General features: G+C 42.4%; 1 protein-coding gene across 15 annotated transcripts in view; it reads left to right on the top strand.

The window, feature by feature from the left end:
• The window catches only part of ATXN7L1 (ataxin 7 like 1), a 110293-nt gene extending 97304 nt beyond the window's left edge, over window positions 1-12989 (top strand). For 12 of the 15 annotated variants that reach the window (XM_046901975.1, XM_015275779.4, XM_046901994.1 and 9 more), the window contains 3 exons: window positions 2160-3096; window positions 7565-7639; window positions 10857-12989. In XM_046901975.1, the coding sequence (XP_046757931.1) occupies window positions 2160-3096; window positions 7565-7639; window positions 10857-10970 (1126 nt within the window). In that variant the 3' untranslated portion in view covers window positions 10971-12989. Of the gene's footprint in view, window positions 1-2159; window positions 3097-7564; window positions 7640-10339 lie in introns of all 15 variants that reach the window. The other 3 variants (XM_040656674.2, XM_040656686.2, XM_046901969.1) reach the window with 1 other exon arrangement.
• The last annotated feature ends 2958 nt before the right edge of the window (window positions 12990-15947 follow it).

Here is a 15947-nt window from a genome sequence, read left to right as displayed (position 1 = left end):
AAGAAACAAACAGGCCTCGTCCTGCTCCCACTAAATCCAATTGTAAATGTTTTCCCCAATTCTAGCTCTCAGTGCAGTCTCTAATATTTTAATGGATTCCATCCATACTTACTTGTCTGTGTAACACAGGAAGCTGACAGAACTTAATCCTTTTTGTATCTCACTGTTGTCCTCCATCCTCTGGACTGATCCTTTCCTGTCTTCCCCAAGCAGGGCTGTGCATAAAGCTGTTATGTTCTAATGGAGCTAGTCCAGCCCTAGCTGTGGCTTGTCCAGCTGAGCCAAAGGGTAAAGGGGATGTAAGGCCGTATTGTGAGAACAATAACAATGTCTACAAAGTGCTTTTTACCCCTAGTTCTCAGTGTGTTTTACAAAGGTGGGTAAGAATTGTTGGCTTTTCTTTAATAGTAGACTGAGGAACAGGCCTGATAATTGCTTTGTTCATAGCCCCGTGGAAGTCACAGGCAGTAGGACTTTGCTTATTTCTGCGAGCACGGTCAGGGTGTAAACCCTTACTCTTTTCTGTCACAAACAGTGCCCTGTCTGAAAGTCTCTACAGGAAGAATACCAGGAGAGAACCCTGTTAATTAGGATTTGATTTATGGTAAAACAGCAGAGGATTAATTTTGTCATAAACCGTACCCTGTGCTGTTTTATTGTACTTCACTGAGGGCAGGCGTGAGTCTCTTCAAACTGAAGAGATGTCAGTACTGGGGATTAACAGGGGCAGAATTATGGTGCTCTGTGGGTTCTTAACAAAGAGGAATAGGATTAATAGTCTAAATAATGAGAAAAACTCACATGATAATTTTCCAAGAGACATTATGGAAGACTTTTTTTGTTAACATTGGACTCAATAAAGTAATAGGTGATGTTCTGTTGGTGGTGGAATAGAAAGGAACTTAAGTACATTCTACTGATTTCACAGGTAATATCATTAAATTTTATTCTCTGAGTAGTATTCAACTAGTCATACAGTTCATCAAGTGTTGTTTCAGGCTCTGTCAGTCTTTCAATATTGGTGAAATGAATAACTTAACTAGTTAATCCTGTCTAACCAGCTCTCACGTGAGCCCTTGGAAATGGTACTGCACTGAGGCAAGGATGAGCAATTGACCCATTACCTCCTTCTCCTCTTTAAGCTCAGTGATAAGTAATTCACAGACCCCCAAACTGACTCATTTATTGACCCCTTGGGTCTGACCTGTGAGCTCACATTAATGTTGAAACTGTTCTACAGCTTTACCTTCCAGGCAAAACTTATGCAGTGAATGAAGCATATTGTTTAATGTGTTCATAGACTCCACTGACAGGCATTTCAGATGTCTTATCTTCCCTTCTTTTCTTTTCTTTTCTTTTCTTTTCTTTTCTTTTCTTTTCTTTTCTTTTCTTTTCTTTTCTTTTCTTTTCTTTTCTTTTCTTTTCTTTTCTTTTCTTTTCTTTTCTTTTCTTTTCTTTTCTTTTCTTTTCTTTTCTTTTCTTTTCTTTTCTTTTCTTTTCTTTTTCTTCTCTTTTTCTTCTCTTTTCTTTTTCTTTTCTTTTTCTTTTCTTTTTCTTCTCTTCTCTTCTCTTCTCTTCTCTTTTTGTAAAATAGATTAAAAATGAGATTAAATTTGTAAGAAAGTATTTGATTGTAATGCCATATATGTAATTGCTACATGGAACATTTGTGCAGAAGCTCAGCTCAGCTCTGGTTTAATAGTGGAACTGCACAGTTCAGGGGTGATGTCCCATGCACAAAACACTGTGCTGCATAGATCTTCACCTGAACTTCTTTTGTTAAATCTCCAGTGCCTTCATGAAATGAGTGTGCCTCATTTGAAAATGCATTTCTAGGGAAACACAATCTGCTGTTTTCCTGAATTCTCAGAACATCAAAACACACAAAGTTTGTGACTGGCTTTTGAAGTTTAGAAAGAAAAAAAATCAGGAGCGAAAGTATTTTTAAGCCGTTACAGGATGTGCAACTTATTTCAAACTGTGAATATTAAAATATGTCTGGTTGGTGGAATAGGAAGCAAAACTAAAATGAACCAGGTTTACCTTTTTTTTTTTCCTTTTTTTAATAGGTTGGTCTTTTCCAGGAATCATTTCTTATCTGAATTGTTCAGATAGAAGTGTTTTATGCATCTAAATCTCTTTTATTCTTTCCCGTTCAGGAAAATCCCTCCTGCGGCAGACAGCCCCATGCCTTCTCCAGCAGCACACGTCTCCACTCCCTTTCCAGCCTCCGTCTTACAACCCTTCAGCAACCCCAGTGCAGTGTATATTCCTTCAACACCTATCAGCTCAAGAATCACTTCTTCTTACATAATGACATCAGCCATGTTATCAAACGCAGCCTTTGTGACGACATCAGATACAAATTCCATTATGTCACACACTACAGCTTTTCCTCACGTGGCTGCAAGCCTAAGTATCATGGACTCAACCTTCAAGGCGCCATCAGCTGTGTCACCAGTGCCAGCAGTCATCCCTTCCCCATCCCACAAGCCATCCAAAACAAAAACCAGCAAATCCTCAAAAGTAAAAGACTTGTCATCTCGCAGCGACGAGTCTTCAAGTAACAAAAAGAAGAAGCCGCAGTCGTCGTCATCCTCGCTATCTTTGCAGACATCTTCCTCGTCTTCATTTTCAGGGTCCCACAAAAAGAACTGTGTCCTGAACACCAGTTCGACTTTGAACTCCTATCAGGCTACATCTTCCTATAACAGTATGTCTGTGCACAATACAAACAATGGAACAAGCCCACTCAGTGCCAAATTGGAGCCCTCAGGACGGACTTCATTATCAAGTAGTTCAACAGACTCAGTGAAACACATGAGCATGGTAGTAAGCAGTATTGACTCTTCTAATCTGTCTGTACCTTCTCTTGTGCACCACTCAGGGGACCACTCCCTGGGAGCACATAATGCAGTGTCTTCTCTACCCCTTTCTTTCGACAAATCAGAAGGAAAAAAACGTAAAAACTCTAGTTCTAGTAGCAAAGCCTGTAAAATCACTAAAATGCCTGGTATGAATAGTGTTCATAGAAAGAGCACTGCCAACCTTATTTCTGCGGTGCCAGATCCAACAAGCAGCTCCATCTCTCGGCAGGTAAGGGACCCTTCCAGTTATTTTTTTGCAGGTCATGTTTGACTTACTTGAAGTAGTTCATGCATTATGAACAAGAAAATTCAGTGCTTGCTTCGGGTTGTTTTTCATCAAACAGCTGATTTTTTGGGTTCATACAGAAATGTATTTGTATTTGTTTTGTACAAATCGTAGAAACGTGCTGGGGGGGGCGGGGGAAGGAGGGGGGGAGGGGTTTTTTACTGTCTTGAAATATTTTAATGAGAATTTTTATTCAATTAATAAAGTAGTCATTTGTAAATTTGAAAGTAAAGCTAAATGTGAAGAAGGGATAAATCATTCTTAGAAATCAATTTCCAATCTTAATCCTCATCTCTCTGAAATAAATGGTGTGTCATTAAAGCCGGGAGATAAGAGTCAACATTTCTGTTTTTCCCGTATTCGTTGCTGATTCGTTGTTTAATGTTAATGTTAAACCTCATTTCATTTGTTCAGAGTGCTTACGTTTGCCTTTTCCTGTGGGGGAGGTCTGAGACACGTGACCTCAGATGCCGTTTCCTGTTTGAAACCGGGAGAATTAAGAAATTAAGATCTTAACGAGAACACCTTTAATTGACGTTTGGTTATCTTTTAGTGTGAACGCCTTCAGAATATTGAAGTCGCTGCAGCAGATGAGGTTCTCCCTCATCACTGGCAATAGAGCTTTGGCTCTTCTTTCAGTGATTCTGTATATGGACAACAGTACATGTGAATTAAATTTTGCTGAAAAAACTGCCAGTGCTATCTTTAGTATGATCTTCTGGTTAATTCTGCCGCTGTGTCCGATGCGGTGCCGTGCGCAGAAAACAAAGCTTGCCCTGGCCTGTGGGAGACAGAAGCACAGAGAACAGAAAACATCAGAAAATACAGAGAAAGTAGCTTAGGACAGGTTTGTTTGTTACTGAGCTATTGTGAAACTCTCCTTTCACAGGGATGTTGTGCGTAAAGTGGAGTTTAGAAATGGGGAGGGTAGTGTCTGGGGCGAGGCAGTCCATGGGTGACAGCAGGCAGCGGTGGGGGTGGAAGGAAGGAATGAAGAAATGCTAAATGCGGTGTAGCAGGCAGAAGGAAGGCCTCAGAGAATGGCTTAAGATGTCTGTTTTCTCCTCCCTACTTTCAGTAGAGGTGCAGCTGAGATTATTGATGTGGCATTTAAAAATGGGCTGCGGTGTTGTCTTTCTGTTTAAATCCTTTTATAATAGCCCTTTATCATTCTAAATGTGTCTTGCGATCGGAATTAATCTTTAAGACACTGAAATCAGTGGAGAATGCTGTAAATTCATCGTTCTGTTACGTATCTGATGTTTGAAATACCTGTGTGCCTAAAAAGGTGAACTTACCCTGAGATACAATATCTCAAATGGGAAGAAAAAGTAAGTACAGGCTGTTACTTTGGTACAAATACTGGCAGGAGAAAATGGATTGCATTGTCCATTTTCACGTTGTGTAAACATATCTGTTGCTGTTGTAGTCTGGAGAAGTCTTAGAAGTACATGCAGTGCATGTAGTATATGCGATATATGCATATGAATGGAGGTCCCAGGTTCACATTCTGAGTCCCTTAATGATTGGATATGTGCCTGTAGGACACTCCTGTGCTGGTGTGTGATATATTTTAGCAACTCGCACAGTAATGCCAGTAAATGAACCATCAAGGATCAGTCAGAGCCTTTGTTAATATGTGATTAATTCACGCTATAGTGTTCCCTTAAGGAAAATGGTAGATATGTGTAATGATGAACAGTAGACACAGATATATGTGTGCATATACATATGTCTATGTAGAAGTCATCCGTTGCTCACGTAGCTGCCCTTGGAGCTGCACTAGCTGTCCAGTATAGGAGCGAAGTGAAGCTGACCGTTTCAGGTGCGTGGCTCGCAGCTTTGTGACAAGGATGCTGAATTCCTGCTGTTTATTTGTGCCATAAACAACTGAAATTTGCACCTGCTCAAGTCTGTGGGTCTTACAATAGTATGTCCTGTCCGTGGGAATACCAAAGGCCTAGAGGATGCAGCATTTGCAGTCAGCTTTAAGCTGTACTGTTCTGACTTGCTGCATGCTAGAAGTGCACCCTCAGTAAAGATTCCACAAAAAATTACTTAAAATCTTGTTCCTGCTCCCCGATGTAATAAGGAAAATTAAATTAAGGAAATAAGAATGCAGGAAAAAGCTCAAGTGACTGCTGATAAGTCCTGGATTTTTTTTCTGATTTAATTCAGGTCTCCTTGATAGGTAGCAACTGAAAGTGCTAAGCGCTGAGTTTTGCAGTGGAGTTTATTTTTAAAAGGAGGAAGGGATGAGACCTGTGGCCTCAGCCTCCCGCGTTAGAAATGCTGTGTGAGTTGAGGCCCCGGCACAGCTGGCGCTGCCTTTGTGCTCTTCACAGTGACTGCGGCTGCTCGGCCTTCACGCGGCCCTTCTGCTGAGCAGCGCAGCCCGGCAGCCCGCGGGCCCTCAGCCCTTCGTTGGGGCAGCACAGCGGGCGGCTCTGGGAGCTGGGCTGTGTTCCCCACGCGATTCCAGGACCTCTGCTTGTCCATTCCTCACTGAGTGTTTTTCACATTTAAAAGACGGAGCACCTCTCCTGTGAGGAAAGGTTGAGGGAACTGGGCTTGTTTAGTTTGGAGAAGAGAAGGCTCCGGGGAGACCTCATTGTGGCCTTCCAGTACTTGAAGGGAGCGTATAAACAGGAGGGGGAACGGTTGTTTGTGAGGGTGGATAGTGATAGGACAAGGGGGAATGGTTTTAAACTGAGACAGGGGAGGTTTAGGTTGGATATTAGGAGGAAGTTTTTCACCCAGAGGGTGGTGACGCACTGGAACAGGTTGCCCAAGGAAGCTGTGGATGCCCCATCCCTGGAGGCATTCAAGGCCAGGCTGGATGTGGCTCTGGGCAGCCTGGTCTGGTGGTTGGTGACCCTGCACATAGCAGAGGGGTTGAAACTCATCATTGTGGTCTTTTCAACCCAGGCCATTCTATGGTTCCATTCTATGTATTTGCACTGTATTGTGCAAAGATTCTATGAATCCTGTCACGGTAGACATAGGGAGGAAAGGTCTGCAAGTTTGCCACAGTGTTCGGAGTAGCCAGGAAAGATTTTACAGGGCTGTGTATCTGTTCAGGATTTGCATATTGAAGGAAAGCTGAATGTGATGCACCTCTATCTGGAGAATAAGAGCTGTGACATTCAGAACAGGCTGAGGGGGAGCTGGGTGGGCAGGGGCTGCCCCCCTTCAGTCTTTGTGCCGTTGGTTGGAACTGCTGTAGGAGTCGGCTGTACACAAAAGCACTGCCCATTTCTGCTGGGTAGGGAGTGAACAGAGAAAACTGCTGAGCAGTCGTCATGAGATGGGGCAGGGGTGTACAGGGAGTCGTAGGCTGCTTTTCAGTGTATGTGTGGAATGGAAAATAACAAATGATGCTGCAGAAGGGAAGGAGAAAACTGATGTTGGTGAAAACTCTTTCGGCCACTGCCTGAGTCCCATCTATTCAGTGAGAAACTTGCAGCTGCAGCTCTCACTGCATTCAGATGATGGATCCTCATTACCTCTCCGTCAGACAATTAAAGTTGCCATTACTTCAAGTCCATCATTGATGTGGATAACTGCTCATATCTGGTCACTTGCCCTTTGTGAGCAGGTGTCCCTGGTCAGTTTTGGTCAGGCTCATAACCCCTTTGATTCCGTAGCTCTCTTCCCTCTTGTGCAGCAACAGAAATATCCACCATGTGTTTATGGGTCGCTGCAAAAAGGTCTAAAACAGACTGCTCCTGCAGAGTGCTGTCATCTTTCAAGGATTTAAATACACAGATTGAATTTTGCAGTATTTTATTTAAGCACTTTAAAAATGTATCTACACGTACTAATAATGTGCACTTACTCCCAAAGAAATTCTGTGTTGCAGTAACGAGGGGCAATTGCATGTTCAAACCTCTGGAGTTTGATTCTGCTGTTTAATATGTGCTTCTTTGAGCAATGCTAAACGAAGACCACGTGGAAGAAGATGCAGTAAGGCAGGGCACGCCTTGGTGCTCAGCCAGCTGCTCTAAAGCCATGCGCCCCAAGGAGTGGGCAGGGGCCACGGGAGGAGGGCTCTGAGCACTGTGCTGTCATGTGCTGGCCTGCTGACAAAGAGAGTGTGGTGAGCACACAAACCAGTGCTCCTGGCCACGGAGGTGGGATTTTACAACCTGAATTCCACCGAGAACCATTTCTTAATGTTGTTTTCTGATCTGTGGTAGTATTGACGTGCCTTCTAAGAGTTTATGTAGAATACTGGCTCTGGGAGATAATTGTGACTCTGAAAAAGTATTTTTTTTGTAATAGCAAAATACCTGTGTTCCAAATGCAAATCAATTAGTGCCACTTCGCTCAGGAAAAGGAAAGCCATTACCAACGTCTGCATTCAACTGACAAATATGTCTCTCACTGCTGCTCAATTAATGTCTTTCAGATTGGAAAAAATAGCAGTGTAGCTTTGTCACAATCCAGTCCTTCGAGTACATCAAACCCAGTACACAACAGACAAGTAAGTTGTTTTTTTAAAAGTGCACTTAAATAGTTTGTAAGTGGTGATTAAATATTTTCTATCGCGAAGCCTTAAAATACATTTTCTTTGTAAATGCAATTATTTACAGAAGCTTTCTTTCGGTGAACTAACATTAGATTTTTTTTTTCCTCTTGCTTAGTGTTCTTCCAGCTATTTTTCCCTCTGGGATTTATGAATAACAAGTTCTCTGCTTGTTTTCCACCACCTATAATATGCCTCACGTTGGCTTATCCGATGCCCACTGGCTGTTGCTTTGGTGATACAAAAGCAGCAGCAGCAGCAACGTGTCTCTGTAGGATCCAGCTAAGCTAGCGTGTCTTTTCCATCCCGCTTCCCCTGCTGGGCTGGATGGCACAGCAGAGTCCCAGGCTGGCACAGAAGGGACAGTGTTGAAAAAGAGGCAGAAATGGAAATGGACAAAGGGAGGGCAGAAACAGGACAGGGAGGGCAGAGGACTTGATTGTTCGGAGAAACTAATCTGAAAGCATAGCCTGCATTCTTCTCGGACTGTGAGAAATCCCTAGCACTCCCACCGGGCCTGTTTGTCACACAGACTGCTGGTCAGGTAATTGTAGTAAACTCTGGAGGTCAGCTCTTCTGCGTTTGGCACTCCAAATTGAGTAATCTATCAAGAATTCGTTATCGAGATCCTCGTTGTGAAAAAGGTTTCCACCTCAGTAAGATGTAACCACAAGTAAACAGAAATGCCAGCTCATTTCTCTGTTTGACCGCTCAGCATTTTAGAATCCCATATGCGTTTTGAGTACACCACACCATAGTTGTTCCAGATGGTGATGCTGCTTAGTTTCTGCTCTGTAGGTGCAGCACGACAAAAGTAATTATTGTGGTGGTGATAACCCACAGCAGTCTCACCATTAAAACATGTTCTGAGTCATTCACATCCCGAGATGAACTGTCAGAAGGTAAAGCAGTTCCACCCCCTGCACCCCTGGTACTGAATGCAAAGCAGTGTACGTGTGACAGCACTGCACTGAAGGGAAGTAAGTGGAGGCTGTCTTCGTACCACAGCACTCGTAGGGATCAGCATGCTGCTGTGTGAGACTGTCATCCAGCTGCCAGTGACAAACATGGGATAAAGCTCATCTGAAGTGGAAAACTGGCTTTGTTTTAGCCCCGTGCTCCTGTATGAGTATAAAATGCACACTGCCCAAGCACACAGCGTGCTGGGATCTGTTGCCTGGATCCTGTGAGGAAAACCTTACTGGACAAAACATGACTTAATCAAAAATAGAAGTGTTTTCTTGTTCTCAGCCCCACAGACTGTTGGCTGTTTAAAAATACATTGCTGGCAGCTTAGGAGCTGAGTATGGAGTTCAGAATACAAATACGAAGGAAAATGAAGATCTCTTAGGCTTTATTAAACGTTTTGTTCCTGGTTTTGGTTTTTTTTTTCTGTGTTAGCTCTGACACAGGATGTCAGTGCTTGGAGCCATGACTGCCTGCCTCATGCTTCCCACTGCCACATCGGAGCTGCTTTGCTGACAGCTTTGATTCTCCAATCTGGTGAAGGAATAGCCTCTAAATAAAATTGTAGTCTGCAGCTGAGCTGCACTATTTCTTTATTAAAAGTGTTATTAATTAGGTAACATAAGTGGATCTGCAAATGTATTCTTTGGCAGCCAGTGTACCACTGGGGCCTGAGAGAGAGCTGGAGCTCTCTTGCTTTTAATATTAGTGCTGATGTAACCGTGATAATCAGAGTCCAAGTGATGCAATGTCAGTAGGCAGAGAGAACGTCAGTTACTACGCGGAGTTTTACAGCTGGAAAAAAACAGGCACGTTTTCCTGAGTGCAGGCCTGGAAAGCAGACAGACGGGGCGTGGTGTTCTCGGTGCTGCTGTGTGGGGCTGATGGGCACACGATGACTGCTGGGCCTGCTGGCTGTCTTCCACTGCGTTAAACTCGAGTTCAGCTCACACGGGTTGTTCTCAATTTATGTTTACTTTGAACCTTCCTGCATCTATCTGAGAACTGAACGGGGGCTTGTATAAATAAGTGTGCCTGGTTTTCCAGCTGTTGCTGCTTTAATAAAAAGTACTGCTTTTCCTTAAAAATGTTCATCATTTTTAGTAAATGTTAATGGAGTTACAGTTTTACAGTCAAATTCTTTGTGCCTGTAGATACAGACTATATGTTTAAGGCTTGTTTTATCGTTCTAAGACTATAATTAATCAGTCTTTTTTTCTTCATAGTGCTGCCTACCACCACCATACCACTGCCACCACCATAGTGGTGCCTGCACGTGTTAATATTTCAGAGACCTCAATATGCAGTGGTTTTTAAATACTGAGTAGCTAGCTGTATTTTTGTGAAGGGAAGGTGCCAGTGTGTGTGCTGGATGGGGTTTCCTCAGGCATGAAAATGTGCTGTGCGGGAGAAACAATTCTTCAAAGTTACTGTCTGATTGCTGCTCTAATTTCTAATGATACACTGAATTAATGAACGTAAGATTCACCAAAGCTTACTAAAATCAGGTAGCCTCAAAAGGAAATACCCAATGTATTCAAAGCAGTTCCTTTTCTTAAAGGTCTGATGCAATCAGTAAATAGGGGTGGACGTGATATAAGTTCCTGGTTTGAATTCTCTCAGATGCAGATGTTGTTAAAGCATTATGTACCAAAAGATGTTTTCTGAATCTGAACTTGGTTTCTCTTCTAGAAGACATCAAACCGGACTGGTAGAATAAGGACTCTTCCATAACACGGAACAGGAACCAGCCTATAATCTCTAGCTCTCAGCAGCCCTACTCCACAGGGTTTTTCTTTTCTATGACCTGCAGATGGATTTAACCTTTTATGAATTTGTGGTTTTAAAGAGAATCAAATTTACAGAAAACTGTAATAGTGATTTGTTCGGTTTTTCACTTGTATTTGCCACTGATCCGTGCGTTCTGCTTGGTTATGTTTCATGCCTTTTCAAGCTGTTAGCGTTGCAATGCTCCCTTTGTTTCCTTACCTGAATACGGTGGACATTCCAAAAACAAAGCAAATCAAAAAGATCACGATTCGAATTTATTTATAGGATCTCCAAATTTTTTCGTAGAGTAAAAATTACAGTAATTCTGTATTTCAGCTTGTCCCGTGGATAACTATTGAGTGCATTTCTTCGTGACTCGCAAACAGCTGGGGCACTGCAACCTTAGGGACTAACCCTGCCTGGTGCTCTCTACCTACAGCATTTAATGATTTCAGTGGGAACTCCGAGCGTTCGGCATCTTCCGGGATCGACGGAAGCGCAGAGGATTTTTGCACCAAACTGTAATGGATGTTATCAAAGGCTCAACACGTGAAATCCCCTTGGAGGAATTCTAGACCCTTAAGATAACAGAACTCGATAACTTCAGTAAACAGTTTGGGTGTGCGAGGACAGGCGTTGAGCAGATTGGCTTGCGTTAATAGAATTGCACTGACAGTGTTTCTTATAGGATTACTGAATAATTTTTTAATAAAACGCAGATTTTATAATCGGGAAGCCAATGCTAGGTACTGGAACAATAGTACGGAGGAGTTGATTTTTATTTCTACAGTGTTAAAAGTGCACTTATATGCTGGTTTATTTACATCTTGGGGAAAGGCGAGAGACTGCAAATAGGGAGATTATTACTACTTTCTTTTTTAAAAAAAGAAGGCTTAAGGTAAATTTTAAGACTAAAAATGTTTAAGCAATTATAAGCAAGGCTAGACCCTTTGAAAACAAAGTTTAGAAATATTCTTAAAATAAATTTTTATAGTGTTAATTTTGTAATAATTTATGTTTTGCTATACTTCAGAGCTAACTGACCGTATAGTTTCAGAAACAGTATGAAACTTAGGAAAGTTTAAGCAATGTTTATATTTTTAAGATGTTCTTTGAATTATGTTTTTATTGTACATTTCTTCAGACTGAAAAATGTGTACATATCTTTGTTATTTTTGCACAATTTTTGTCTCGTTCAGTTTTAGGAGCAGTACTATGTTGGGTTTTGTTTCTTTTTTTAATTTATTTTGAGTTATAAAGCGCAGGAGTTTATCAATCTCAGTAACACAGTCATCCTCTGTAACCAACGAGCGGCTGTTTCTGGTTGTTGAGGGAAGAGAGTGGTTGTGAGGTGCGGCGGTGATGGCTTCCAAGAGGCAGCGCTCAGCCGTGGGTGAAGGAGCGCTGTGGGGGTGTTTGGAAGCTTTAAGCTCTTCCCACGCCTCTTGGAATTGGAAAGCTGGAACACGGAGCCTGTCCTTCGAATGCTGCTTAATTGTTTTGTTTCAACCAGCTTACACCTGACAACGCTGGGGAAAGTAAAGCACCGAGTAAAATCCCACAGTCTTTCATCGTCAAATAGTCATTATTTAATTACAAGTATCGAAAATTTCAGCCTGAAAAGTGAAATGGAAGTAAACATTTGAATAAAGTGGATATAAACTGGACCAGCCTATAATGCATTCTTAGTGTAGCATTCACTCGGTAGTTCTTTTTTGTTACCCTTTGCCTGAAAATCTTGTGATTTGTTTCCAGCAATAGAGGCTCAGAAGCTTTGGTTGTTACACATACGCAATGCATAGGCCCGTCAGCCATAAAAAGCGACTTGGATAACTTGTATGCCTTCTTTTGTATCGATGTAACAATTGTAAATAGTGCTGATCGACCTTTGTAGAGAATAGTTTATACAGCATATTCTATTATTGCTGATTCTCAGTGAACTATTGTTTTAAAAAAAAAGAAGAAAAAAAGAAATTTTTCTATTTACACCTTATATTTTGTTATGCTGTCGACCCATGGCACTTTAACAAAACTCTGTGGGTTTTGCATAGCTGGTCAGTCATGGGGTATATTAAATAACTGTTGTTGCACAGAAATGAATTTGCACCTGCTATATTGTGCTTTCCTACTACAGATTTTAGAACCTTTTCCAGAAGACTTTTGAAGAAAGCATGTCCAATCATTCTAAGAAAGAAATGCCATACTTGTACAGCCAATTTCTTTTCTACAATCCATATTTTGTAACACTAAGTATTTTCATTCTTTGTCCTGCACCTTTATGTATTAGCAGTATCAAATAGAATCCATTCCATGCTTGTGATAATTGTAAGCGGAATAAATGTCTAAAGTAGGTGTAAATAGTAAATTCTATGGCTTACAGTTTAAAAAAGGAAAACCAGAACAAACATGTATCTGATTGATACTGCCATGGTTCAACACCGGGCCTGGAGATATTCTCTAGTGAGCGATTGTATTTTTGTTTTTTTTTGCTTTATTATTATTATTATTTTTGTTTTTTTTTTTTTTTGTAACATGGCTTTGTAAATAAAATAATTTATATGTTTGTAAGAAACAGATGAGCTTTGTCATTATTTATCTTTGCAGAGCAGAAGCGATATGCGTTGCAGGGCTGCCCCTTTCCTTTGCCAGGGCTGACATACAGAGCGCAGATGTGTGGCCGGCACTGAGAGGTTGTGCCGGAGGTCCGCCCCACTCCCTCTGCAGGGCTGAGCTGATCTGGAAATACTTTTGGCACTCATGTCTAAAATATTCCTGCGCTTACACATCAGGACATGTATCCTCAGAGGCTGAGGGGTTCATACCCATCAGTCATGTTTAGGTTCCTTTGCTTAGCTGAATGTGTTTTCTTACTTCTTGTTGGTGTAAGAATTAACCTCGCCAGAGCTGCTGGATTTAGGAATTCTGACTTCAACGAGCAGTGCAAATATATAACCAGTCTTTTTTACCGTTGTTAATTCTAAAAATGCAACTTTTATCTCTGAGTGCTACGATCCTTGTTCTGTGTGAAAGCCTGCTGCACTCACAGCTCAAATGAGACTTACACCATTCAGTGCCTTGTCAGCTTTGCGCAGAGCGTTGCTGGTTTTTCTCTCGGCAAACCTCTTCTGCAGGTCTGGGGAACATGTGCCCTTCGTGTCGTTCCTCTTAGGAACAACAATTTTGGAGATGCTGTCGGCAAGAAACATCATTGCAGCATGGTCCCGAAAGCAAGAAATCAAACTGCAAGCTGGGGCTGTGCCTGCATACATTTAGAACAGGCAGAGGAGATAGCAAGCTGCCCCGCGTTACACGAAACAGAAATAGGAAGAAGACTTTACCTTCCAGCTGAACGGCTTTCTGTGTAATGTCTTGCTTGTTCTTGATGCCTGTGGCAAAAGCTAATCCTGAACTTCCTCTTTACCACACAGTACGTTTGGGCTGCTTATATTTTGATGTTTCTTTTTAGTCTTGAGTTTATCCTTTTCAGTATGCTGTAGAGAAACAAACACCATTTGGTCACAGTAAATGTCGAAGTTTCATCTGACAGGGAGCGATCTCCAGGTCTCCTCTGAAGATAGCTGAAGAGACATTGTGTTTGTAAGATGGTATTTCTTACAGACATTAGAAATCAAGGCTACAACAGAGAAAAGAGATTATTGCAGCCACGAGTTACGGATTGCTCGCCATCATCGGTCACAGCCAGCAGAGGTCAAGGACCCTACATTTATTTTCCAAATATGACTGAGTCATTTATTAGCGCTTGCAGCTTTGCTGTCCTGCTTTACAAGCTGTTCTCTGTTTGGTTTCCCACACCCTTTTGGGTTATGCAACAAGTATTTTGCTCGCAACAGTGTTCTCCTATTATCTAACACGCTCTAAATGCCACCAGTTGCAGAGGTAAGCAAATCACGCCAGAACTTTTTTTATTTATTGCACTCTAGTTCTTAGGCTTCTGTTTTTACCGGGGAAATATTTGTTTTAGAAGAAAGTCATTGCTGTCTGCAACCAGGATCTGTTTTACTCATCCAAATCTGTCAGGACTGACAATTGGAAGCCACGCCAAGTAGTGGTTCCAGAAATGTTTGGAGGAGATTCATGCAGCAGATTCAGACTTCTTGAACGCTGTGTTTATTTCATGCAGCTTTTTCTGCTGTTTTTCTCCATGAATCCCTCCTGAAAGTTATGACTCCAAACAAGTACAGACCTCTTCTAAGACTTAATTTCCTAAGCTGAAGGCAGATGCAGCTGGTAACTCAGCAGCAGGCCCTGGTTTGACTCTTGAGCTGCAGAATGCACGGTAGATGGCATGCATGCTCTCCTGTTCTCATTTCGTAACGCATCACAAATTACATGGGCTGGATTCTCTTTTTTGGGGGGTGGGGGGGAGGTGCCTTTTTTAGTGGTTAGGGCTGACCTGCAGTAACATGAAGATGTAGTATGAAGATCTAGTCTGTGAGCAGCTCTCTCCACAGAAGGGAGAAAGGAGGAATTCCAAAAGCTTTCCCCATTTCAAGGGAAGCTTGCCAGAAATCCTCAGGACCCAGGAGAGGCTCATTTTGAAGGTAAAGACACCAGAAGGGATTCCATGTGGTGCCGAACGTTCCGCTGCCCCTCTGTGTATTTTCCAAACCTGTCAGGTTTGGTTCCAAAATGAAAGCAGGGTTCGGTTAATTCAGAGCAGTTAAAGATTAACATGACACCACACAGGGTTTGTTTTTCAGAAAAGCTGTTTGTCACAAACAAAGTAAGTGTACAGAATGCTACAGGTGTAAGGGCCTGCTGGTGTAAATGCAGTAACTGGCCAATAAACTAGCAAGTCCCGTGTGTCTGCAGCTGGGCCTGGACCGAGCCAGAGAGGGGAATGGTGACAAAGCATCACTGCAGAAGAGGAACCATCCTCCCTTCCCAGCAGCAAATTTACTCAGTGCTGATTTGGAGTGCTGTGTCACAGGTGAGCACACGTGGCCTGGAAAGGATTACTCAGGTTCAACCCGTCCCTACCACAGATGCAGAACACATCAGCCCACAGTCCTTAAGATTCTCTCAACAGCATATGCACAAAGCTTTCCTTTCTGGTCAGCTCCACTCTTAAATTGCAGCTATTTGCTTTTACTTATCCCATGACTTCCAGTACTGATCTTCCAATCCCCAACTCCTTTCACCCAGACTGGCCCAAGATTGCTCATGAGGTCACCAAGAGAGAAGAGAAAAAGGAAAAAGGAAACACAAAGTGGATGAGCACCGTAATGAAGCTCTGGCTCCATCCACCTTGTCACTTGCCCTGACTTAGGGGACGCAGCAGCAGCCTGCCAGAACCCACAAGGAGGTCAGAGCCAGGCTCAGCTGTGCTACGTGGTGGGATGGCAAGAGGCAATGGGCATAAGCTGACACAAGGGGTGTTCAGGCTGGGTAGACAGAAAGACCTTTCCACCATGGAGACTGTAGTGTATCAGCACTGACTGCTTCAGTCTGTGCAGTCTCCAACTTTTGAAGCTTTTCAGGTTCAAACTGGATAAAGCCCTGAGCAATG

The sequence above is a fragment of the Gallus gallus genome, chromosome 1, assembly GCF_016699485.2.
Source record: "Gallus gallus isolate bGalGal1 chromosome 1, bGalGal1.mat.broiler.GRCg7b, whole genome shotgun sequence".
In the NCBI taxonomy this organism is placed as follows: domain Eukaryota; kingdom Metazoa; phylum Chordata; class Aves; order Galliformes; family Phasianidae; genus Gallus; species Gallus gallus.
Note: the sequence above shows the minus strand (reverse complement) of the source record. Positions and strands in the feature narration are given on the sequence as shown.